The 27,743-nt window shown below is 43.3% G+C and overlaps 1 protein-coding gene across 1 annotated transcript in view; it reads left to right on the forward strand.

The window, feature by feature from the left end:
• Positions 1-1,268: 1,268 nt before the first annotated feature.
• The window catches only part of LOC124594052 (cubilin-like), a 390,054-nt gene continuing 363,579 nt past the window's right edge, over positions 1,269-27,743 (forward strand). Inside the window, exon 1 of the mRNA XM_047132402.1 lies at positions 1,269-1,378. Coding sequence (XP_046988358.1) covers positions 1,291-1,378 — 88 coding nt within the window. The 5' untranslated portion in view covers positions 1,269-1,290. The remainder of the gene's footprint in view (positions 1,379-27,743) is intronic.

The raw sequence follows: 27,743 nt of genomic DNA on the forward strand, positions 1-27,743 counted from the left end.
CCTTCAATCAACCAACAAGGAAGACTGGAAGCACGTGAAGTCTTAGAACTGTATGGCAGACCTCAGCTTTTCAAACTTTTAAAACTGTTCAAATCACAAAATTACAGCAACGTTGCATGAACCTTTGTTGCTCATTGTCCCAATTGCATTGCCAAGCAGGGTCCCTTCCTTTTCCGAAATGAACCCGAGTGTCGTTGAAATTCAAACGCCAGCATAATTCCATTCCACTGCTTTAATTTCAAAGTTCACTTTAAGTATTCATAGCTGGCTACAATATTTAGATTACACAAGCACAAATTAAGAGTGCGAGTTTGTTACCGTACTTTAGCTTACCTGTGACTGCAGCTCAGCTTGGTACGTACTAAATTTTACCATTGTTAATTGTTCAGAATCATTTAATTCAAGTTCAAAGTAAAATCTCTTATTTCTAAGTTGCGTAGATTCAAGTTGCTTTTGAAATGATTGTTGAGGTAGTCCAAGACTAACCGTATTTTACTGAACTTCGATGTGCTTCAGAAAGAAAGCTCACTATTAACTTCAGTCACTAAATTAACTTTCGATTTTCCGGTTTTGTTAATTCTTTTGCTAAATTAAGTCAGAGTGTAGCGAAATTTATTACTTCTGACAAACTTTCAGTTTTCACACTACACGTGTCAACCTTCAGTTGCCATGCTTCTAGTGCTAATTATATGTGTAATTACCTTTCTTTTTCAGTTACTATAGTAATTGTCCATAGGACTGGCTACCGTAATTTCCCCCAAATCTCAAATATCTAATTACCGCTAGTTGATTGTTAACGTAACGGCCGCACATTTACTTTCTTCATTAACTTTATCCCTATTTCAAAATTAATTTCCACCAGTTTCACTTGCATTTTTCCTTTCATTTAGATGTAACCCTTTCCACCCTCTTTACCGACAGGTTAACTTCGGTGACGATTGCTTTTCCAAAATTCCCATTAGGTACACGCGGTTTCATTTTTCACTGTCATTAAGGTCGATAAGTGAGGGGGAGGTTACACAGTCACAGGTGGACAATTGTACAAAGGTTTCGTTTTTATCTAGTGGGGTACGGAATCCTAAAACGGAAGCGTGTTTGACAGACAGAGCAAGAAACTTTTGCCTAGGACTAGGATCACCGAATGTTGCTGTCACGGAAGCGAACAGCGCAGGTTGCAGTGATCGGGTGGTGCGCTGGTTGCAGGTCTCTGGCTGGGATGCGGCAGGCTGGAGGCGCCGAGTAGACCGGGCAGGGCAGAGCGAGCGCATCGCGTGGGACCCGGCAGCTGCCATGGCTGTGCGCTGCGCGCCGGCTGCTATCGGCCTGTGCGCGCTCCTGCTGCTCGCCGCCGCCAGCGCCGTCGCAAACGCCAGGAAAGGTCAGTATGAGGGCACAGGGCTGGTGTTCCCACTCAGCTGTTACCTCAGCCTCTGTACGAAATATAACTGTTGACGGGTTGTTTGCATACTTGTCCGACTTTATAGTTTTCATCTCGTATTCGCTATATGGCCCTTGCACTACCACACCTAATGTGACTGCCACGGTTTTCGTATCGTACACGGCCTGAAAGAAAAACAGTTTGCTGCAGTTATTGGGCGAAATAAATATTAATAGCACAACTACGAAATTTAGAAATGTCTTGATCGCACAATTGATTATTAAGCGTGACGCGATTCAAAATTTCATCATCAGACTGAAGCTGTGAAATGAAATGTACAAGGAAATTAATGACTGCAAATATGTAAGTGTGGTGTCAACCCCAGACACCACACTTGCTAGGTGGTAGCCTTTAAATCGGCCGCGGTCCGTTAGTATACGTCGGACCCGCGTGTCGCCACTATCAGTGATTGCAGACCGAGCGCCGCCACACGGCAGGTCTAGTCTAGAGAGACTCCCTAGCACTCGCCCAGTTGTACAGCCGACTTTGCTAGCAATGGTTCACTGACTACATACGCTCTCATTTGCAGAGACGACAGTTTAGTATAGCCGTCAGCTACGTCATTTGCTACGACCTAGCAAGGTGCCATATTCAGTCACTAGGAATCTATTCTGAACAGATAACATTGTGAATCATGTATCGTCAAGAGCGACGTTCATCATTAATGGATTAAAGTTAAGTATCAAACTAATTACGTCCGCTTTCTGAATTCTAATTCCTTGTCATGTTTCAGACCTCACGTCTGTATAGTTCTTCCCTCCTCACGCGAGCCTGCGTGAGCTAAAACGCGTGCATTTCGGCTTCCATTCCTAACACGGTGCTGGCTCTTCAGCCAATGCAACAGTAAGTAAGAACGCATCTAAGTATTCCAGTACATGGAAATTTTTATTAGTATCGTACATACATTAAAATCAAGCATTATTAGAAAGCTCACGAAAGTGAGCACGTAGACTGAACACAACACAGATCTCATCTCATGTAGTTATATTTCACAGAGTCGTGGTCTATTCAACAGAAACAGTGGCAAACTGAGCGTGGCGATTAAGCTATCAAAGAGGTAAGTGGCGCTAGCGTTCACCACAGAAAGCAAGTCTAAGAGTAACTTTAAAAACGTCTATGCACTGCTACTGAGTTCATGTCAGCACTGCGTGAACAAGTTGACAATATACATTTGTGCCACTTTTGTGGAAGAGAAACTCATGAAAGCGCGTCGTTAGGTAACATTGCAAGTAACGTTACAGAGATAGCCTTTATTCAATAATCAAAACAGTAGAATGGTATGGTAAAATACGAGGTTTGTAACTTAAATAGTGGCAACTATATATTCACAACCGATACAAAAGAGTTACATGTTTGCACCTGTTACTGTCGTTAAACGTAGTCGCCAGCGTTGTGTAGAACCCGTTGTCAGCGATGTGGAAGACGTTGTAGACCGTTAGCAGAGACTTCTGTTGATGGTGCGAATTGAGAGATCTACGGCCGGTCAAACAGTTCTGAAACGAATGCCACAGAGTGGTTCCTTCATCTTCAGAGTCAAACTCAAGTCACAAGCACTTAAGTCCGAGGAGTATGGTGGATGGTACAGTACTTCCCAGTCTCATCGAGCGAACGGAGCAGCCACAGCTTGTGCTGTATTCACCTGCGCATTGTCGTGCAAAATTATGGGTGGATTGCACAGAAAGTTTCGCCGCTTCTTTCGCAAAGCTGGTCGCAACAGATTCTCCAAAAACGAACAGTAATACTGTCCACTGACGGTCTGCCGTAGAGGAACGTGATGCGTTAGGGTAACACCATGGCATTCGTAAACGAGAATCACCATAACTTGAGACCGCTCCATTCGCACCATCAATAGACCAGGCTCTTCCACATCGCTGGCAACGGGTTCTACACAATTCTGGTGACTAATTTGACGGACAGTAGCAGGTGCAAACATGTAACTCTTTTGTATCGGTTGTGAATAAATAGTTGCCACTATTTAAGTTCCAAACCTCGTATAAACATAAAATTGATATAAGCATTAAATAAAATATGAGTTATGAGGGAATAAGTGTACAACCATCACTAAATAACATTTGGTAAGTATCACCAAATATAGTCAAACTGCAATAGCCGAACATGTTATGTCATTCATTACATTTTTTTATTTTTTTTATTGCCTATATAAGTTTTATATTTTACAATGAAAGTCTTCTGATTTGATTATTGACCAAATACTGCATCTGTAACGTTGTTTACGATGTTATCTGACAACTCAATTTTAATGCAGTCAGTATAGGAATTTCTCTTCCATAAAAGAAGCGTAAATGTACTCGTATTTTGTCAAGTTGTTCACGAGGTGCTGACATGTACTCAGTCGCAGTGCATAGAAGTTCGTAAAGTTGCTGTTTGCCTTGCTCCCCGTGGTCACTGCTAGCGGCACCTACTGGCCATCGTTTACTTCTTTGATAGCTTGATCCCCACACTCAATTTGGCACTTATTCTATTCGAATAGACAACGACACGGTTAAATATGCCTACATGAGATGAGATTTAAATTGTACTTAGCTCACTTTCGTGAGCTTTGTACTAAAGTTTGATTTTAATGTAAGTGCGATAGTAATTAAAATTTCCGTATATTGTTACACTTAAATGCATACTTATTACATATGATCTGCCGTTAATTCTCTTGTACACTTCATTTCACAGCTTTAGTCTGATGATGAAATTTTGAAACGCGTCACGCTTAATAAAGAATTGTGCGATAAAAACTTTTCTATATTTCAAAGTTGTGCCAAATCTGAATGGTCACCTGTCTCTCCCATGGATGTATTTCTCCACCAGAAATATTTACAGGCCAACGGGATCTCACGTTATTATTCTACCCAACATCGTAGGCATAGACTAGGACACTACTTGCAGGGAGCCCCTGATTTTAATGGATACAGGAGGATGATGGTAGGAATTGCAGCATACATAAAAAGATTTGGAAATCAGCACAAAGAGCTATATTCTGAAATTAGCACAAAACAACGTACTCTTAGCTGAGGGCAGCCTCCACTGATATAGATACATGCAATGACGTATAGAAATAAAGTTCACCTAGAACGACACAAATTTAACTGAGAACACTTTAGAGAGATAATAATGAACCATGAGAACTACGTTTCGGCAACAAAAGGCGGGGGTGGGGGGGCACAATTCTGTGAACTTTGTCGCATGGCTGGCACTGCATCTTTTCCGTAGAATGGCGAAACACTCGCGATCACCAAACGACCGAAACGGCGATCGATCCCCAAACATCAGCCATGTGCCCGGAGCACGAACCGTTAAATTCTGCTATCGCTTGACGGAGCGTACCTATGGAGTATAGGCAGTCGCCAGCGGGATACCAACTAGTGTAACTTCCAAGAAGACATTCCGGAACGGGATGGAGAGACGATGCTTATGGGTTTTTTTAGCTCAGTGCATTTCCGGTGCCAAATTGCTGGGTGGTCAAGTGGCTAGATGTCGCCTGCTGGGCCACAGACCTAGCCACTTCTTGTTTGTCCCATAAGTTTCCTAAACTAGCGCAGGCTCTGCCGCTGGGACGGCGAGATGTTCGTGCTCCTCAAGACAAAGAAGACGCTCCATTTAAACTTGAATCTTTCTAACGGCAGCCGCCATTTTAAAAATTTACTAACTCCTCTCAAAATGACTGCACCTGAGATCTGTTGCAGATCTCGGTTCGTCTGTGTGTGGGAAATCCTGATTTAAATGTTTATTTCGTTTCTGTAATTGTTCAGATGCTTTAATTAGTGAGCAGCGGTTTTTTTCTCGCCAAAAGGTCCCAAATCTTTCCCCTGATTTCTTAATCATTCATTACTCTCGACTCATACTTTTGTTTCCAGCCTTGCGCGGTCTCCAACGCGCTCGTCACTCCACGTTATGTTTATGGGAGAGCATTCTGGACATAATCCCCTAGACTGTGGCTGGGCCACTTCTCCGCTATATTCTTTCTTCGAGGAGTACTAGGCCTGCAAGTTACACAGAAGAACTTCAGCGGAGCATGGATTATATGAAAAACAGCTTGTTTTAGTAAATATGCAAAGAGCAAGAGTTGCAGCATTCAGCGGTTAGGAATGCACAGCTATGCTTTAATCAGTGAATTTGGAGAAATGCATGATACACACTGTGCTACCTTACAATGCATTTATTCACTACCGGTTTTGGTCATGGACCATCTTCTCAGTAGAAAAGTATCTATTATAAGAACTTCACATGGCGTACAAGCTATCTAACCAGGAAAGTATATGCGACTACCGACTTGACAACGTAAAAAAAATGGTTCAAATGGCTCTGAGCACTATGGGACTCAACTGCTGAGGTCATTAGTCCCCTAGAACTTAGAACTAGTTAAACCTAACTAACCTAAGGACATCACAAACATCCATGCCCGAGGCAGGATTCGAACCTGCGACCGTAGCGGTCTTGCGGTTCCAGACTGCAGCGCCTTTAACCGCACGGCCACTTCGGCCGGCGACAACGTAAAAAAATTGATACTTAACGCCGTAATTTTCCTACGTTTTCAAGTCAGCAATGGCGTATACCGTGTTGATTAAATAGCATGTATACCGAGTGAAGCTTTTACAGTAAATATATTACTACCGTGAAGATTGTCCATGATCGAAAACGGTATTGAATAAATGTATGGTAAGACAGCACATGGAGTATCACGCATTTCTCCTAGTATATTGTCGTGGTTAAGCGAGAATCAAATTGGGCGGGTTCAGTAGTTCCTAATATGGTAATGTTATTATTGATTCTCGCGATTATTTGGCGGAAGATGAATTGTACCCTATTTTACAGAAAATCAGCGACACTGTTTATTTAAATTTGTGTACGTATGACTCCATGAAGTATGCAAAAACGAAAGTTTGTGTATGTTATTGGTTCCGCAGATTGCTTACTAGCCAAGTTTAATTGTACAATGTACGCCTTTATATTGTTTCCTGCTATTGCGTTGGTGCATAAGTCTTCAGCGTATTTCCAGAGTTTAACAAACCAAACAATGACACGTGACAAAGACTTTAGTCATCTTGTAGTATATTCGCCTTCACAATTTATAGCAGTCTGCCAATGCTGGGAAAAGTGTTCAATTCCGCGACATTAGGAGTCATGTGGTTTTGAGGTGAGCCATGTTCGGAGCGCATTTCTATCCGGAGAGGAAGTCCCTTCTAGGCTGTTCGATACAGAACGGGAAAGGTGAAAATCTGAGGGCGCAAGATCACGTGAATAATGTGGGTGCGGAATGACTTCCCTTGCCAAGTCGTGTATAGTGTTTTTTGTCAGCTTAGCAGAATGCGGACGGGCGTTATACTGGAGTAGCATAAGTCCTAGCAGTCTTCCAGGTCTTTGTTCTTTGGCTGCGTCTGAAAGATGTCTCAGTTGTTGACAGTAAATGTCAGTGGTGATCGTTACACCTCGGGGAAACAATTCGTAGCACACTATGCCGTTGCTGTTCCACCAGATGTATAACATTATCTTCTGTGGATGCACAGGCCTTTGTGCCGGGAGTAGCTACGCTGTTTGGGCTCAATCATTCGTTTATTTTCCTTGTGATAGCACAAAGGCACCATTCCTCGTCACTATTCACGATATAGGATAGACATGGTCGGTGTTGTTCACAAGCCAATTGATGACGACCATCATAGACGCACATATGGTCATCTGAGACTTTTTTAATATTAGCTTAGAGCATGCGGTACACATACACAACATTTTTGAACCTTCCCCATTGCAGGAAAATGTTGCACGATGGTGGAATAATCACATTTCATCACATTTGCCAGTTCTCTAGTACACAGACATGTATATTTTGGTTTAGTGAGTTTAAAAGATCTTCATCAAACCCTGAAGGTATTCCTGAATGTGGGGAATTATTAGTGTCAAATGATCCTCCTTAAAACTTGAAAACTGTTTTCTTGCCGTGCTCTCTGACCAGAGGCATTATCCCTATAAACAGCGCAAATATTTCTGCCTGCCTCTGCTGCTGTCACCCCACTATGGACCTGAAACAGAAGAATACGACGGAAATGTTCCGATTCCTCCAGTTCATTTTCTAGCCCCCACAGGTCCACTCACTATCTCCAAATTACAAGATAACAGTATGAAAATCCAAACAGCAAACAGTTAACTACAAGTGTAAGATGACTATCGATAAATAAACCCATAGCAACCGGAATACCATTATGCAAAATACAAACGCTACCCATTTACATTCACTATTCTTGTAACCTGATATTTTACACCCAGCTCTAGGAGCGCTAGCGATAAAGGTTATAGTCATCATCTGAGAAAAATGAAGCTGTGACCATAGACTTTGTTAATGTTGTTCAACCTTCAATGTGACAAATTTTCCGAATTAGTGGAGACCTAGATTGAAGAAGTCTGCGATTTTGAGTGTTCAGGAAACGTTAGCCCTCGCCGTCGATCTGGAAATGTCTGCCACGCAATGGCTTCTCCTTGCGTGGATAGAGGGAAATGTAGAACGCTGGGGTTAGCCAAAATTTAAAAGCCCAAGGAGCAGCATTTTTGACTGTATCCTATGCGTTGTCGAGGTGCAAACCCACCACCTGGAACAGCTTCCCGCAACGCTTCGGTTTGAGAGTCTCTCATACTCTCGTCACACGATTTCAGTACTTTGCTTCTGTGACGGTTTGCTCCTTAGATCACAATCTGTTAGAATCACATTGTGACTGATTTTCACTTTTTCCGTTATTGCTTCGATTGTTATAAACCGCTCTTCGCGTAGCAACCCGTGTCTTGCGGTTATCGATTCTTCACAGTGGACTGGTCTGCCTTCTTCGTCGTTTACACTCATTTGACCACACTGGAAGCATATGCGCCTCCTATCAAGTATGTCTCATGATGGTTCAAATGGTTCAAATGGCTCTGAGCACTATGAGACATAACATCTGAGAGCATCAGTCCTCTAGAACTTAGAACTACCTAAACCTAACTAACCTAAGGACATCACACATATCCATGCCCGAGGCAGGATTCGAACCTGCGACCGTAGCAGTCGCGCGGTTCCAGACCGAAGTGTCTAGAATCGTTCGGCCACCGCGGCCGGCCTCATGATGTTGCATTGCTGCCATACATCTCCACGAACTCACAGTTTTACCCCTTTAAATTTAGAGAACGAATTGCCACACGACATTCCACATCGTGAATGGGCTGCATTGTTTTGGTTTGGCCCATGTAGCGCTCTGATGACGCATTATAGCGCGAGGATTTCGGGTGTCAAGGTTTGCACACATGTACCGGTAAGCAAATGAATCGTTAAACGCATAACTATTTTTTCAAGATCATAATCAAAGCTTTCTGCCCATCTTATAAAGTGGCGAACCCTACCACCACTGTATTTTATCGGAGCTAGACGTAAAGGCGTACAAATGTATCTGCTGCAGACTACTAGGGTTGAGATTTTTCCCCTCTTACATCAGATATTCAGCCAAACTAATTATTAACTGGAATGTAAAATGTGCTATCTGTAATCCTTTTATTAAGCTTTCACTTCTCACCAGCTCCGAAATTGCAAAATGTCTTTCTTTTGTCATCTGTTTAAACAACAATACATAATTGAAACTCATGACCCAAAACATCATGACACTGGCCACTGCAACCTTGAATGCCACCTGGTGGGGTTGGCGACACATAACATGTTACGCAGTAAGGAGAATGTACAGTGATCAGCCAAATCATTATGACCACCTACCCTCTGGCCCGTAGATCCAACTTTGGGACAGATAACAGCTACGACGCGTCGTTGCATGGAAGCAATGAGGACCTGGTAGGTCCCTGGAGGGAGTTGGCACCACATTTGCACTCGCGGGTCACATAATTCCTGTAAATTCCAAGGGGAGGGGCGATAAGCAATGACGCCACGTTCAGTCACATACCAGATTTGTTCGATCGAGCTCAGATATGACGAGCTGAGGCCAACACATGAATTAGACTCTCCACTGTGTTCTTCGAACCACTCCATTACACTCCTAGCCTTTTGACATGGCGCGTTATCTTGTTGAAAAATGCCACTTCCATTGGGAAACTTGATCACCATGAAGAAGTGTACGTGATCTGCAACCAGTGTACGATTCTCCTTGGCCGTCAAGGTGTCTTGCACGAACTTAACTGATCCATGGATGCCCACGTGAAGGTTTCCCAGAGCATAATGGAACCGCCGCAAGCTTGTCTCCGTTTCGCAGTACAGATGTCAAAGAGTTGCTCCCCTGGAAGATGACGGATTCTCGCCCTCCCATCGCCCTGTAGAAGGTATCGGGATTCATCAGTCCATGTAACATAGTACCCTGCACCAACGTCCGGTGCCGATGGTCCCGTGCCCATTTCAGTCGTGTTTTGCGATGTCGTGGTGTTAACTTTGCATAAGCATGAGTCATCGGCTGCGGAGACCAATAGTTAGGAGCGTTCGGTGCACTGTGTGTTCAGACACATTTCTACTCCGCCCAGAATTAAAGTCTGGTATCAGTTCCGTCACAGTTTTCCGCCTGTCATATTTTACCAGCCTGCCCCGTCTATGACGTCAGACTTCTGTAATGAGGGGCGGCCACCCAACCCAACGACTTCTGGACGGGGTTTCACCTTATTTTCGCCAGGTGTTGAAGACGCTCACCACAGCGTTCCTCGAACACCCTACAAGTCGTGCAGTTTCGAAAATGTTCGTTTCCAGCCTCTCGGTCATCGGTGAAACTCCTATCGATCGCACGACTTCCTCATTCTGCACAGGGACAGCACGCTCACTGATACTCCACGCACGGTGCGTGTGCCTGACGTGCAGCAACTCCTCGCCAGGTGACGCTTCTATCGTCTGGACGTATTCATAATATCGATAGCTGGTTGGTGCTCACAGTGCCTGGCGCTTGGGTACGAGCATCATGGAAACGTCAAACTTGGTTGCCTGTTGACAAGCTACTGTCGTGGGCATTCATGGACAGGGACTCAAGGATGATGAAGACCACAACAAGGTGTTGGACGTCAAGGCCTCACCACTTTACGTGCAGGTCGAAAGTTTGTGCTCTCTGTGAAGCAAGATAGATGGCGAACTGCGGCAAATCTGACGACAGGGTACAACACCGGTCCTTAGGATACTACGCCGTTCAGCGCATATGGCTGAACATGGTTGGATATTGGGCAACTCCTTGCGTTCCCACGTTGAGCAAACGACAGGGCTAGTAACCATTGCATTGGGCATGCGAGCATGAAAAGAGGACCGTTAAGGGATCTGTGTCGCTTAGTCGGATGAATCACGTTTCATGTTACTCTGGTCGATGGTCGCTTCCGGGTGCTCTAATATCCTAGATTTCGGCTGTTCAAAACGTACACTGTGTCACTGACGCAGGCTGGTTCTGGCAGCACTATGTTATAAGTGACAATGAACTTTGCTGCCATGGTACTTGTGGTAGCTAGCAATGGTATTACGACAACTGAGGATTACGAGAACATTATTGCGGACCACCTGCATGCCTTTATTTTTTCTCATCCAGCAAGGGACACTTCCAGTCAGATACCACGCCAAGTCACAGACAGAATCGTACTGCAGTGTTTTGAGGAACACGAAAGTGACTAAAAATCTGATGTCCTCGTCACCCGATGGAATACATGTTGGACGCCGTCGCCAGTAAATCACAGGCCCGAAATTTACGGTAATGGCGTGACCTCTGCGTAGACATCTGATACCACACACCAGTGGGAAGCCACCAAGGGCTTATTCAAACCACTTCAAGCTAAATCCTTACTTATTGCGTCCGAGAGGTGGACCAGAGGTGGTGATAATATTCTGTTTAATTCGTGTATAACCTTAACGTCCTCCAAATTCTTACCGTCCATTGCGAAAGAACTACAGTGCTAATCCAACTATTCGCACTGTGAAATGAACGACGGTCTTGTCTCAAAAAATTAGGAAGTGCCAAACTCGTAGGATTTTTTCTGTATTTGTTAAAAGTCCCAAGTCAGTATTACGCCCCTGCTGCGTTAAGGGAATACATTTTTATCTGCAAAAGACAACACGCAGGTGGAGCGCAAGAACAAGTGTATCAGCAGGACGCAAAAGGCCTGCGGTACAACTACGTTTCGGCATGAACACATCCGTAAGTTGCAGTGTTTAATGCTTGTGTGAACTGACTGACTCACTGCCATATACTGCTAACATCTGTAGTTAATAGTACGAATTTGGATGGAACAAAAATAAATGAGGCTACGGCGCAAGACACTGTCGATTGTCATTACTCAGCAATACTCTCAACATAAGCTGTTGGAAGATCACTTGGAGGTGATAAGTTTCTTTAATTTACGTCTATGGTCACACTCTTCTTTGTTTAACAGATTACCGGTTTCGGTCTTTAATGACCATCATCAGATCTGTTTCAAACAAACGAAGTCCTAGTGTACTGAAGCCATAGTGGCATCGTCAAATGTAAAATGCGGAATCAGCACCAGCATCGTCAAATATGTGATTTATATGTATTTTACGATGCTCGTGCTGATTCCGCATTTACCATTTGACGATGCCACTATGGCTGCAGTACATTAGGACTTCGTTTTTATGAAACAGGTCTGATGATGGTCATTAAAGACTGAAACCGGTAATTTGTTAAAGAAAAACGATTGTGACCACAGACGTAAATTAAAGAAACTTATTATATATACGGGTCACTGTGTTTTTTCGCGACGATGTCGCAGCTTGTGAAACTTAGAGGTGAAATGATTATGAATTACATTTGGGGTTTTGGAGACAATAGAAGGCGCGAAAATGCACAGGCAAAACCAGGAATACAGAAATACAAGGCACTTATGAATGAAAATAATAGGAAGTGCAGGGAAGCTAAGGCGGAACGGCTGAATGAAAAGTGTGAAGAAATCGAAAGAGAAATGATTGTCAGATTGACCCAGCATACAGAAAGGTCAAAACAGCCTTCTGTGAAATTAAAAACAAAAATAGTAACATTAAGAGTTCACTCGGAATTTCACTGATAAATGCGGAGGAGAGAGCGGATAGGTGGAAAGCGTACATTGAAGGCGTGTATGAGACGAAAAACTTATATGATGACTTGATAGGAGAAACGGTAGTTTATACAGACGAGATAGGAGTTTCGGTATATGAATCAGAATTTAAAAGAGCTTTAGAATACTAAACATCGAATAAGGCAGAAGGACTGGATAACATTACATGGGAATTTTTAAATTATTGGAGGAATCGGTAAAAAACCACTATTCACTTTTGTGTGTCAAGATTGTGTGAGTCTGGCGATATATCAACTGACTTCCGCAAAAACATAAATGCAATTCCAAAGATTGCAAGAACCGACAAGTGCGAGAATTGTCGCACAATGAGCTTAACAGCTCATGCATCCAAGTCGCTGGCAAGAATAGCATACAGAAGGATGGAAAATTAAATTGAGGATGTATTAGATGACGATGTTCGCTTTAGGAAAGATAAAACCACTATTGGGTCAATTCTGACGTTGCGATCAATAATGGAAGCAAGAATAACGACAATTCTAGATACATTCGTAGGAATTGGCAAATGGTGCGAGATATTCCAAACTCTGATGAAAATAGGAGTAAGCTACAGAAAAAGCCAAGAGGGAACAATAAGAGTGAAAGACCAAGAACAAAGCACTCAGATTAGAAAGGGTGCAAGACAGAAATGCAGTCTTTCACCGCTACTGTGCAATCTATACATGGAAGACACAATAACGTAAATTAAAAAAAAAAAAAATTCAAGAACGGAAATAAAATTCAAGGTGAATGGATATAAATGGTGAGATTCAATTATGACATCGCCGTCCTCAGTAAAAATGAAGAAGAATTTCAGGATTTGCTGAATGGAGTGGTCTAATGAGTACAGAATATGGATTTAGAGAATATCGAAGAAAGACGAAATTGGTGAGAAAACAGAAATGAGAACGGCGAGAAACTTAACATCATTATTTGTGATCACGAAGTAAATGAAGTTAAGGACTTCTGCGACCTAGGCTGCAAGATAACCCATACGGATGGAGTATGGAGGACGTAAAAATCAGACTAGCAGTGGCAAGAAGGCATTCCGAAGTGTACTAGTATCAAACAAAGGCTTTAATTTGAGGAAGAAATTTCTGTGAATGTACGGTAGGAGTACAACATTGTATGGTAGTGAAGCATGGACAGTGGGAAAACTGGAAAATAAGAGAATTGAAGTATTTGAGATGTGGTCCTACAGAAGAAAGTTAAAAATTAGATAGACTGATAAGGTGAGGAACGAGAAGGATCTCCACAGAAACGGCTAGGAGATGAATACATAGATAACACTCACAAGAACAGGGACAGGACTGTAGGACATCTGTTGAGACATGACGGAATGACTTCCGTGGTACTAGAGGGAGTTGTAGAGGGTTAAGATGCATAAGTGAGGACGTAGGTTGCAAGTGCTATTCTGAGATGAAGAAGTTTGCACAGGGGAGGAATTCGTGGAGGGCCACATCAAATTTTTAAGTCCTGTAGTGACAACGTATTGGTCTATCGTTTATGAGAGGGAAACAGAACACAGATATAGCAGCACTCCCTCCTGAGGAAAGCCATACTCCGATTCGTTTATGTAATAATCACATTTGCATAGTCAAGTCAAATGAAGCTTGAGATATAAGCGCAAATAATGTTGCAGTAAGATAGAGAATTTAAAAAGTAAGTTCTCCATTCAAAGGGGAGCGAGTGTCTAACTTCATTGTAAGTTACGGCATTGCAAGCTCTTTTCACTCTGTCTTCATAGTTCTTAAGGGATAGAAAGTTGAAAATTTCGGACAAAGAGCGTGTTTCCAAAATGAATTTTCACTGTGAATCTGAGTGTGCACTGATCTGAAACTTGTTGCCAGATTCAACCTGTGTGCCTGGGATCTTTGCCTTTCGCGATGAAGTGCTCTACCGACTGACTTCTCTTTCCCGCTAAGATTCATATGAATGCTGTTGCCCCCTGCCTGCAATACAACACTTTCTATTTAGTTCCGTAGTTTTATGTAGCGTTCTCCTCTCCATTTTTTTCTCCTCAGATATCATTTACTGATTAATTTATTGATTAATTTTATCTCTTCTGCAGTCTCACTTTCAGTGTCTTTAAATAAATGTAAAAAGGTAGAGACCACTTTTGTTTGTAAGTGGAACAGAGCGAACGCATGAAGGGAGCGCTCTCTCTTTTTTACATCAGATTCACTGAAATATGGAGTTTCAAGTATTTTCGTGTGGATTGATGTCAAGAAAATTTGATACACATGTAATTTACTGTCAGCAAAATATCGCTGTGGAGGTAACAGCCACCTGTCAATCAAAGGAGTGGGGATAGAGGTGGAAATAAGTGTATCTCACGACGCGCTACTACCAGAATTTATTTATCAAGTAATTGTGAATGAGAGCAGTTAATGACTTTCAACACACATAACAAATAATTTGAAACCCTTACCAAACTTTTATGGCTGGCAGCCCCCCCCCCCCCCCCCCAATATTATGAAGGGTAAAAAGTTTGTAGCTTAGTATATTATCGCTGTTAATGGAGTAAAATTGCTGCACCGGGCTTGACGTTTCAATTTGTTTCTTCTTTACTACTAACTACATTTTGCATACAGTATTAATGTATACCACTAAATGTACCTTCCAAATCATATCATTCTACTACACATTGTTCAGGAGGTATGACGTCATAAACAACGAGTGCGTGAAAACTGTCGCATCATGCAAGACTTTTAATATCATACTCCTTTGTTATTAATACTACTCGCAACACAGCTGGCAGTATCCGTGTGTGCCACTGAATGTAATAACAAAATTTTAAGATTGTGCAACCTATAGTTCAGGAGATATGACGTCATAAACAGTGAGCTGGGATTAAACGAAATTGCGGGGCGTACTTCGGGAAAGCTACAGGGGAACCATGTGTACCACTATGTTGAATTTATGTGAAACATATGTGTCATGTCTTGAAGTGGGCAAAGTCGTAAGTAAAAGGCTCCTCCTGAACCCTTAGATCCATTTCAACTCAACTTGGTGCTCATACTACTTACTATATGGACAGAAATACTGTTGGGGTAAGAACGAGGAACCTCGTATTCGAGTAGAGATGACATCGCGAAGAGAGAGGTGGCCAGGAGGAGAAGGCCAAACAGAGAGAAGGGAGTATGGGACAGAGAAGGTGAAGGGAAAAAGCACGGTAAGGGAAGAGAAGGAACCGGACGATAAAGGGTTGAGGAAAGGTTGAGATAAACTGAGAAATGAAAGAGAAGGAGATGGACAGAGAGAAGGAGCAAGCGAAGATGGTGAGACAGCGGGGGGTTGGCGGGGGGGGGGCACAGGAGGATGTGTGCAGGGAGATGGGGAAGAGGAGATGGAGAGAAGCAGGAAGAGCCGATGGACAGGAAAATCAGAAGGTCAGAGAGGGAACAGGAGGATATAGACAGAAAAAGGAAAGATGAGGGTAACAGAAGAGAGAGAGGAAAAGAATGAGATGGACTTACAAGGGGTGAAGCGGAGATAGAGGGGCAAGAGGATACTGACAGAGGGAAGGAGGACGAGATGGACAGAGGAAGAACGAGCAGAAGGTCAGAGTGGAGAGCAGCAGATGAACAGCGAGAGGGGATGGGGGGAGATGGATGGAGTGGGTGAGGTAGATGTGTCTTGTGGAGGGCTATGACGAGTGCTTGTACAGCGTAGTGTTAGGTTTCTGTTGTTATGGATGAAGCGACACCACCACCACTCCTGCACTTGCTGGCGAAATATCGGCAGTGAAAATTTTCCACTACCATGATTGATACCGGCTTACCTCCGAGCGGAGCGTGCTTAAGCGACCTCGGCTATGGAGACACGTAAGTGACGATTACGCTCGTAAAAACATGTAAGTGCGCTAACCAAAGAGAATTCAGGTATAAACGAAAATAGAAGGCAAAAAGTTATAAAAGAAAGAGCTCTCCACCGACACGCACCACTGCGGCGTCGTTAGGTAAACTTGTAAAACTATCACGATTCGTGAATCAGAAACATTCTTTACGTAGATCTTAAGACACGCTAGACATAAATTTACACAATGCCGGACACTCACTACTGATACTACACGTTTTGAAGAAATTTATTGCAAGTGAGATTATAGATATTAGAAACCACAACGCGATACTCTCGCTGTGAAACCTTGGCTCCGTTACAAGAAACGAAAATGCTATAAACGATGCAACTGCTGCACCGTGAGCTGCAGTAGTCGTAGAAAGTTATAGAGTGTCACACTATTCATGCATAACCATCTAGTTCTAAGGTGGGATGTTTACTTCTGAAAATAATACCTTCAATTCTGTGTCCATAAGATGAAATTACTTGTAAAGACTAATGCGATAATTTTCACTACCGTTGTTAAAGACCATGAAGAAGACGATGTGAAGGAATTCTGCTACCTTTTAAGCGAAGTTGCTCAGTAACGTAAAAACAAGGAGGATACAAGAAGGCACTAGGACAGGTAAAGGGAGCATTCCTCTAAAAAGAAGAGATAGTCTTAATATAAGGATGACATTTCCGAGAATGTCCATTTGGTTGTGTGGAAGTGTATTTTGGACAGCGGAAAATACGAAAATGAAGTACCTCGAATCATTTCGTATGTGACGCTGTACAACGACGTCGAAAATTTGGAGGACAGATGAGATAATACATATAGAGATATCCAATCGAATCGGTAAGAAATGGAATGAGTGGAAAACACTGACTGTAAAAGGTGACAGATTGATAGGAAACGTATTGCGTAAACAGAAGACTGTCAAGAGGGAGTTTTAGCGTGGCAGAACAGCAGGGGAAGAGAGTACGAACCACACCCAACCAATAACAGACATCTTTCGATGCAACTGCTACTCTGAGCGTATGATGATGGTGATGTCACCACACGGGTGAGGGACTTGTTACAGACCATGTCGTACCAGTCAGAAGACTGATGGTCAAAGAAGAGAAAAAAGGAAAAAAATAATCATAAGACAGATTGTGCTCTGAGATGAGGGTGAGAATTCGGTAGCTCAAATTATGTCCCGAGCACAAGTTAAACCACAAGAATATCTATTTCTAAAATAAGTATTTCGCTTTACAGCAGAGTGAAGGTCCTTCAAACTTCTTACACTCTGCTGTGGAATAAAATATTCATACGGGAAACCATCGCTTATACTGTAACCAAGACATTTCTGTCATTTCTCTGGAGTTTATTTTCGTCCAGGAGTATTACTTCTGCTAGACGTTTAACTGAGCTGGAACATTTAGAAGAAAGGCGAGAAGCAAATTTTTGAGGGGTGATCACGAATCGCGCCGAGATAGCTGAGTCAGTAAGAGATTTCCCGAGAAAGTAGAGGCTATAGGTTCTTCCACTGCCAGGATTCGAAACAGCTCTCTCTGAGATATGCGCCACCGCACATGCATGCATTAGTTGAAGGCCGAGTTCAAATGAGGCAGCTAAATGTTTCCAAACGCTTTATATCCCTACATAAAATATGTGTATTTGCATTACAATACTGTGATGTTTTTCGAAAGGAAGTATGAACTCAATAACGCAGTTATCTCATACATTGAGTATTTCCAATAGTAGGTAGTGCAGTTCACTCAGCCTGCCGTTCGAGCGATTGGGAACTCTGTAACTACAAACCCTGCAAGTACGTATACTACACTTTTATGCGAGTGGAAGCGTCCGGATGCTCCTCTGTAAGAGCTCTGTATGCCTTTCGATCACGCTGTATTATACGTTACTTAGAATAACTTTAGCAGAGTACTGAATAAGGTGCTGGAAATGGTGTGGTACAAGAGTAATTAGACACATGTCACTAGGGTTATCATTAGGTTGGTTCGTAAGATCGTAGCGTTTTTGCTTTGCAAGTTGGTATTCTGCTTACTATTGATTTATTTTTCGATTGCTATTATTTATTTGTAGCTCACTGCTGCTATTTGTGTTTGAATATTGTCATTTTGTCATTTGGAGGTAGTGAGTGGCGTTGTGGACGCTAAATGTGGACTGCTAAGTTGAGAAATCGAACGATTTCTGACATACCCTTCTGTTAGAGTTTAATGGAGGGGTGACAGGAGCGAAGGCAGCCAGATACAAAAGGTGGATCGTTTTTCCATTATTTAAGAAGACCTTCGGGGTTTCAAGAAGATTGTTTAAACAGATTAATCCACAATGATCCACATCAGTGTACTGGGTAGCTGACAATCGTGATGAACTGTGATCATCGCACCATCGTGCGGCATTTGGATACAATGGGGAATGTTCAAAAGTCTTGTATGGGTATCGTATGCTCTAAGTCATCATCACAAAAATCAGTGGGTGGCCATAATGTACATTTCTGCTTACGCGTCATCAATTGGCTCGTGAACAACACCGACCATTCCTATCCCGTATCGTAAATGGTGACGAAGAACGCTATCTTTGTAATAACATAAGGAAAAGGAAGAAATGGCTGAGCACGACGGTACAAAGATAATGTTAGGCATCTGGTGGAACAGTGACACTATGAATTGCTTCCAAGAGGTGTAACCATCAGTGCTGACATTTCTTGTCGACACCTCAGACCTCCTGCAGACGCAATCCAGGAAAAACGACCAGGAAGACTGCGTGAATTGATGCTACTCCACGATAACGCCCGCCTGTTTTCTGCTAGACTGACAATCAACACCGTATACGAGATGGGCTGGGAATTCCGCACCCACCTTATTCTCCTGATCTTGCGCCCTGAGCTATTCATCTCTTCCGCTCTCTATCGAATAACCTTCAACGATCTTCCTTTTCAGATGCAAATGCGCTCTAAACTACATCACAGGACCACAATTTTTTTACAATTGGTTTGAAGAGCATTCTGAACTGTTCGAGCGAATGATTTGCCTTCGCACATCTCCTGACATGAATCCCATCGAACGTACATGGGAAATAATCGAGAGGTCAGTTCGTGCACAAAATCCTGCACCGAAAACACTTTCGCAGTTATGGGCGTTTGTAAAGGTAGCATAGCTCTATATTTCTGCAACGATTTGTTGAGTCCACGCCACTTGGAATTGTTGTATTACGCCAGTCAAAAGGACGTCTGACATGAGACTAGGAAGAATCCCAAGACTTTTGTCACTACAGTGTGGATACTTGAGGGTCGAGGTTGCGAAAGAAGAGATCAGAAATACCGAAGTGATTCGGCGTTAACTACACGAAGGAGGGAATTCCATAAAAGTATAGTACTAACTGTGTGTTTATGAGTGAGTGCGTGTGTGTGTACGTGTGTGTGTATGCGCATGTATGTGCGTGTGCGTGTGAGTGTTTGATATTTTGGTTAAGCTCATACTATCAAGGACAACTTCAACATAACTCAGCTGTGCACAGATATCGCAAAACTCGTACGACCGTTTATTAGCGAGAAATGCGAAGAGAGAGTCGGAAATTTATTTACCGGAGCACGACGCAATAGAGGAACGTGGCTCGCAGGTGCGTCTACGCCCTGAGTTGACGTCCCGCAGGCAGCGTCCAGGCGTCGCGGGGCTACAATTTGTGCGAGCGCGTCGAGGGCCGAGACGCAGGAACGCCGGATCTGATTGCGCCCCGCGAGAGGCGCGGTCCGCCTCGTGATTGCCGGCGCGCCGGCAGATGCCGGAACGTCAGCCGGCTGCAGGGAGAGGCCACCTCGCGCTAAATGAACCGCACCTAACCGTTACCAATACTCGTCCCTCTGCTCCGCTTCTGATTCTGCCTTCCGGCTCGACGGACAACACCAGCCTGTACCATCTCCAGCCTAGCGAACCGTATACCCTCACATTCTTACAGATATCAGCTGGAGACATTTCCCCCCCTCTCATTAGCACTGAAAATGTGACTCGCTTGTTTTAACAGTGTCCGCCTGCACCACATCACGACAGGTAATCATAAATGCTGCCTCCAAACTGTAAAGTTACTTTGTTAGTTTTTTACGCAGTGAAGGCCCAGCTCCACAGTATAGTTGCACGCCGGTACAGAGGCCAAAATGAAGCGGCAAAAGCCACTGTTCACGTTGGTGTGTTGAGTGTATGAGATTGGCGATATACCCTCAGATTTCCGGAAAACCGTCATCCACACAATTCTGACGATTTCAGCAGCCGACAAGTGCGAAAAATATCGCACAATCAACTTAACGGCCCATGCGTGCACTTTGCTGGCAAGAATAATATACAGAAGAATGGGAAAGATAATTGAGTAAGTGTTACATGACGACCAGTTTGGCTTTATGAAAGGTGAAGGCAACAGAATGGCTCTGAGCACTATGGGACTTAACATCTATGGTCATCAGTCCTCCAGAACTTAGAACTACTTAAACCTAACTAACCTAATGACATCACACAACACCCAGTCATCACCAGGCAGAGAAAATCCCTGACCCCGCCGGAAATCGAACCCGGGAACTCGGGCGCGGGAAGCGAGAACGCTACCGCACGACCACGAGCTGAGGAAGAAGGCACCAGAGAGGCAGATATGACGTAGTGTTTGATAATGGAGGTAAGACTGAAGAAAAATTAAAACACGTTCATCGATTTGTCGTCCTTGAAGGAAGCTAAAAATGAGAGTGGAAGACCAAGAACTAAGTACTCGGGTTAAAAAGGGTGTTATAGGGATGTAGTCTTTCGCCCCTAATATTCCGTCTGTTTCTCGAATAAGCAAATACTGAAATAAAAGGAAGCTTCAAGAGAGAGATTAAAATTCAGGGTCTAAAGATATCAGCGATAATATTCGCTGATAACATTGCTATCGTCAGTTAAAATGAACAGGAGTTACAGGACCAGTTGAATGGAATGAAGTCTCATAAATACGGAAGAGGAAATCGAAGAAAGAAAAAGCTAATGGTAAGTAGCAGAAATGAGGACAGTTAGAAGCTTAACGCCATACTTGGTGAGCACAAAGTAGATGGAATTCGACTATCTAGGCAGCAAAATAACCGATCACGGACTCAGCAAAGAGAACCTCAAAAGCGGACTGGTATTAGCATAAAGGACATTCTTGGTCAACAGAAATCCACTAGTATACAAAACAGGCCTTAATTTGAAGAAGAAACTCCTGAGAAACCACCGTTGGAGCGTAGCATTCTGTGATAGTGAAACGTGGACAGTGAGAAAACCGGAACAAAAGAGAAGTATCTGAGATGTGCAGATGGAGAAAAACGTTGTATAATAAGTGGACTAATAATGTGAGGAATCATGAGGTTCTCTGAATAATCGGCGAGGAAAGTAGCATATGGACAACACTGACAAGAAGCAGGGACAGGATGATAGGAAATACGTTAAGACACTAGGGAATAACGTCCATGGCAGTAGCGGGAGCTGTGGAGGGTAAAAACTGTACAGGAAGACAGAGATTGCGACAAGTTCAGCAATGCGTAGAGGGCAGTATCAAACCACTCAAAAGACTGGCGCAAAAAAAGTCACTGATAATGTGGAAAAGGGCTACGCCAATTTGTTTCGGGTACCCATGCGGCGAAACCGAAAATTGGAGATTCCAATGTGTCCAGGGTGCAGACATTTACCTGCAAGCAAACACATGATTACGTACAGTAGCTGTTAAGTCTACGTCCCATAATGACTCACTATGTTACGTTGTGTGCACTTGACTTTACCGTTTTTCAGTCAAGTGAATGTTACATTATCATAGGACAATTTTCTTCTTTCACCGGTTATTCTTCTTTCGTTAGTTTTAGATCCAAATAAGCAGCCAAGCACTATGAGTATTTATGAAGCCAGTTTGTTCAGATACCGGTTCTCTTCCGATAGATTCCATCGAGGTAGGATTTACCCAAGGAAGCATCCATTTTCATTAGAGCCAAGGGAAACAAACTGGAATTTACATCGAGGACAATTATGCGACAGTAAAAATAATTATAGCTCATCCGTTGTGAGAGTCTGTCCCTATTTGTATACGAAGGCGTCAAACCGATGCCTCTCTAGGCACATGCAAGGCATTGTACCTCTCCCATCGATTTGCCGCTTCGTAAGCCTATTGTAGTTACAGCATTTGCTTACGTGTACCAAAGACCGCCAGATAATAGCTACTTGTGGTAATAGTGGCCGAAAGATTTTGTTGTTTTAATGTTTCAGATGTACAGTTTACAGTAGTCTTCGTGATTTTCAGTCAAAAAAAAAAAAAAAAAAAAAAAAATGGTTCAAATGCCTCTGAGCACTATGGGACTTAACATCGGTGGTCATTAGTCCCCTAGAACTTAGAACTACTTAAACCTAACTAACCTAAGGACATCACACACATCCATGCCCGAGGCAGGATACGAACCTGCGACCGTAGCGGTCACGCGGTTCCAGGCTGAAGCGCCTAGAACCGCACGGCCACAACGGCCGGCTTTCAGTCAACAGTCTGGTCGGATTCATCACTCCACACTGTCCAACACGAGAACGTCTCTTCCTCTCCACAAAACTGCTAGTCTACATTCACACGAATCTGTAGTTAAGCGTTAGTTTTCTTCTGCAACCCGTATAGCTTGCACTTCCCGATACTTCAACGTGTCTCTTAAGAGCCTATACATTTATAAGTTGTGCCATAAATTTCTTTCTTCCTCTATTAGACACACTACCTCACATATTTATCCTATCTCCCTACTTAATCCTCGGTTTCCTGCTGCAGAATAACATTTCAAAAGCTTCAATTCTCCCGTTCTTTGTAATGTTCACCGTAATGCTTTGCAACACTCCTGTCTGTTAAATTACACTGGCGGTGCGACTGTGAATCTAACAGGTTGGATAATAGGGCAATCGGTTCAAGAGCATAAACGAATAGTGATAAAGAAAGTTATATCTACTGCCAAAATGGCAATTTTCTGTCCAACTTCACCGTAGTTGGGGAAACTTCGTAATTTTACTGTGGTACTTACGACTACTTGTCTGTAATGATAAATTTACCAAAATAAACATACAATTAATAAAAAACAGTATCGGTGACAGTTATCTGTAGTTAATGAGACAACACACTCGCCGTGCTGCTTTTTCATGCTAAACGGTGTAAACAATGTTTATTACAAAGTGTCACCTCTTCATCACGATGATGTGTTGAATTAAGCCGCTGGAATCCTATGTACTGTGGTGGATAAAAGTGTACTAACATCAATAAGACAACAAATTACTACACCTTATACGGTGTAGGGAAACCATTGACATTCAAAGCACTTTCCAATAGTCTCGGAATGGATTATTATAAGTCCACCATGGTTTTAATGGGAATCTCACATCATTTTTCCAGCAAATTAGCAAGTTCAGGTCACGATGCTAGAGGTCGATAGCGATCACGCTACGTTCTCTCCAGAAGATATCACAAAGTCTCTATAATACTGAGATCTGCTAACTCTGCGTGTGAGGGGAGATGCTTCAATTTTTGTTCCTGCTTACAAAACAAGTCCTGGACAATGCGAGCTGTACGAACAGAATCCTGTCGTCTTGGAAAACAGTATCACCTTTGAGGTTGGTTGGTTGGTCGGTTTTTTGGGGGAAGAGACCAAACAGCGAGGTCATCGGTCTCATCGGATTAGGGAAGGACAGGGAAGGAAGTCGGCCGAGCCCTTTCAGAGGAACCATCCCAGCATTTGCCTGGAGCGATTTAGGGAAATCACGGAAAACCTAAATCAGGATGGCCGGACGCGGGATTGAACCGTCGTCCTCCCGAATGCGAGACCAGTGTGCTAACCACTGCGCCACCTCGCTCGGTCACCTTTGAGGAACAAACGTTGTACAGTGCACCTCATGAGCCAGAATTGTCACATAATCCTCCACAGTAATGCAACCTTGCTGAGGAACCACGGAGCTCATGGGTTAACACGATACGACTGCCCAAATCATCACCCAGCCCATGAAACGTTTCACTCTTAGGGCGTAAACTCGGCCAAAAGTTGAAAACAGTGTGAAAAAAGACTCATACCAGCAAGTGCCATTCTTCCACTGTTCCATAGTCCAGGCTCCATAGCTTCGACACACGTTTTCCTCTTACGGGCATTTCCATTAGTGCTATTTTGCAATTCCTGATCTGCCAGCTACTCCCTGCTTACGGAGCTCCCTTTCTGCTGTGTTCGTACTGACAGAGTTTCCGAGTGTGACATTAAGTTCTGCAGTGGTTTTTGCTGCTGTCGTCCTCTCGTTGTTCGTCTGTCTTCAATGACCGTCTGTCACGGTAAATGGAAATGAGCTTTTGGCGTCATAGGGCTGAAGGCCCCTTGCGGGGCAGGTCCGGCCGCCTTGGTGCAGGTCTCATTGCATTCGACGCCCCATTGGGCGACCTGCGTGCCGGATGGGGATGAAATGATGAAGAAAACAGTACAACACTCAGTCCCTGAGAGGAAAAAATCCCCGACCCAGCCGGGGATCGAACCCGGGCCCGTAGGGCGGCAATCCGTCGCGCTGACCACTTTTCCTTTTGTCTCATCTTGTTCGTTTTCGTTCGTTGCATCTGCTCGGTGCAGACGTCGCTAGACACCCGTTTCAGTTCGTCGTTGATCCATTAATTCAGTTTTTTTCATTACAGAGTTACCGTGCCGGCGACCACGCAGCTATCGGAGCGGACGTCTGTCACGGTCACATGTTATGACTTTGTGGATGATGCTTTCTCGCATTCCCTACATGCGATATAAATTTCCGTTACGGTGCCTCTAGATACTCCAAAACTTCGGCTACGTTGATTAAAAAGTATTCACCACACGAGCACCAACAATTGCACCCTTACGAATTCACTTAGCTGCGACATACTGAGGACATTACACTGGAGTCGTCCGTGGTCAGATACAACAGCGCAGTCTGCTGACGCGGCTGGCATCTGCGTTTACGCAGGCCGCGGTGGTCGAGCGGTTCTAGGCGCTTCAGTCCGGAACCACGCGGCTGCTATGGCCGCAGGTTCAAATCCTGCCTCTGGCATGGATGTGTGTGATGTACTTAGGTTAAATGTTCAAATGTGTGTGAAATCTTATGGGACTGAACTGCTAAGGTCATCAGGCCCTAAGCTTACAAACTACTTAACCTAAATTATCCTAAGGACAAACACACACACCCATGCCCGAGGGAGGACTCGAACCTCCGCCGGTCCTTAGGTTAGTTAGGTTTAAGTAGGTCTAAGTCTTGGGGACTGATGACCTCATATGTTAAGTCCCATAGTGCTTAGGGCCATTTGAACTATCTGCATTTATGTTCAACCATGCATTTGTCACTGCGTTTCCATGTTCTTTTTCCAACCCCTGTACATCTCTGTTGCTCTGCGCACGTAACGTGCGCCAATTCTGCGTGGACCGTTCATGGCAGAAAGTATATGACTGATTGCTGCTGTCTTACGGTGGAAATACTGTCCAACTCTCCGTTATTCCAGTGCGACTCGCGCCGAGCGGCGATTAGCTACGAGTCACCAGAGTAGGAGCCTACGTCCTCTAAATGAACAGCTGGAGAGAGTATCGCGCAACGTTCTTGTTCTCTTTTCATGTAACTTTGGAATACCAGGTTTACTTTACAATTCTATGCCCTTACAAGTCCCAGGTTATACACGTTCAATATATTTGTAAAAAGGCATGAATTAATTTCGTAATCAGTTTTATGAGTCGTATTTAAACGCTCTTTACATGCAGCACAATCTCCTAAAATACAAAAAAAAGAAGAGATATATCAATTACGGTTTCAACTGCGATGATTCGTTAGCTTTATTAGGTTACCCTCCATTCAGAGGCTGTTGCACGTAGCGACCGTTATTTTGATTTGTAAATATTAGATTTCAGCTATCAGTCGTCCTTTGGAATTTTTATTGGCAGATATAGATTTCAGCTAGAAACTAGCCATTCTCAATGCACTATCCTTTTTTGGTCAATGCATGTAATGCATATTGTTCTGGCTTTATTTCCATGAAGAGCTACCGTCGGACGCCATCATTTTTCAGAAAAGATTACTAAATTAAAATACATCTTACAATTTTTCTCATATTTTAGAAAATCTTTTCGTATTTTAGCCAGTCTGCACTTAATATCTTCGTTACATCTGCTGTTATTTGCTTCCCAATTGGCAAAACTCAACTACTGCTTTCTACATCTCGTTTGCTAATGCAAATCCCCGCTTACTCGTCTTCCCTCCCTCCGTCCGCCTATACGATTTGATTTAATTCATGTAGACTACAATGCTATTTTCCTTATTTTGTTAATATTCATCTCATAACCCCTTTTCGAGGTACTAACTGTTCCTTTCAACTGAAACGTCTCTACTACAATCTGATTTTTGTGTGTTATAGATAACCGTCCGGCGTCTAGTTTTCTATCTCTGGTATCTCCAACATTTCACAGAGTCTACTAGGTCTACAAGAGATATACATGAAGGTTTGCAGACTTCGGGTCAGTATTGTGTCGCACGATCATACACTTCGGAACTCAAATTTATCCAGCCCAAGGTCTCCGCGTAGCAGCTATTCCATTTTTGTAGCTTCTTTGTTGGCCTTTAGCAATGATTATTTATGTATAAAAATTCGTGGCTCGATAATACTCATATTTGTCAGCACATGTCTCTTTTGATAATGAGTTTACATCATGCTTCTTGAAGTTCTGAAGATATTTCTCCTATCCCGCATTCGACGTGAAACAAATTTGCTATGGCAGATTCGCCCAGCTATATTAATGTTTCTTACCCTTACTCCTGCATTACCTCTCTCTGATTTTGTATTTCTTCTTACCTGTGTACTTCGCTAATTCTCGCTGTATCAAAGCTAACCTTTTCTCTTACCAAGTTCTCCAACCTACACGGATGATTAATGGCTGGAACGTTCCATTCTCCAACCTGTACAACTCCAGATTCATTTTATCTGACTTTTCCAGAGTAGTACCACAATGCCGGCGATTCGAATGGAGGACTATTTAACATCGGAACAGGAGATTCGAATGGAGGACTATTTTAGATACTGAATATTTTTTCCACAAGGATGATCTCAGCATTAAATCATTGAGTACAGCTGCACCACCGTGGTAAATGTAACCGCAGTAGTTTAGCCTTGCTCTCAACTATTTACTGTGCTTAGTTGTCTAACAGCACAAGGCGCAATCGTTGAACCATCCATAGTGTTCCACAGCAGCTACTTAAAACGGTCCCGCTCCTCTTCCAGAAACCATTTATTATAAAAAATTGTTCAAATGGCTTTGAGCACTATGGGACTTAAACTTCTTAGGTCGTCAGTCCCCTAGAACTTAGAACTACTTAAACCTAACTAACCTAAGGACATCACACACACCCATGCCCGAGGCAGGATTCGAACCTGCTACCGTAGCAGTCTCGCGGTTCCAGA

Source organism: Schistocerca americana, chromosome 2 (genome assembly GCF_021461395.2).
Source record: "Schistocerca americana isolate TAMUIC-IGC-003095 chromosome 2, iqSchAmer2.1, whole genome shotgun sequence".
NCBI lineage: Eukaryota > Metazoa > Arthropoda > Insecta > Orthoptera > Acrididae > Schistocerca > Schistocerca americana.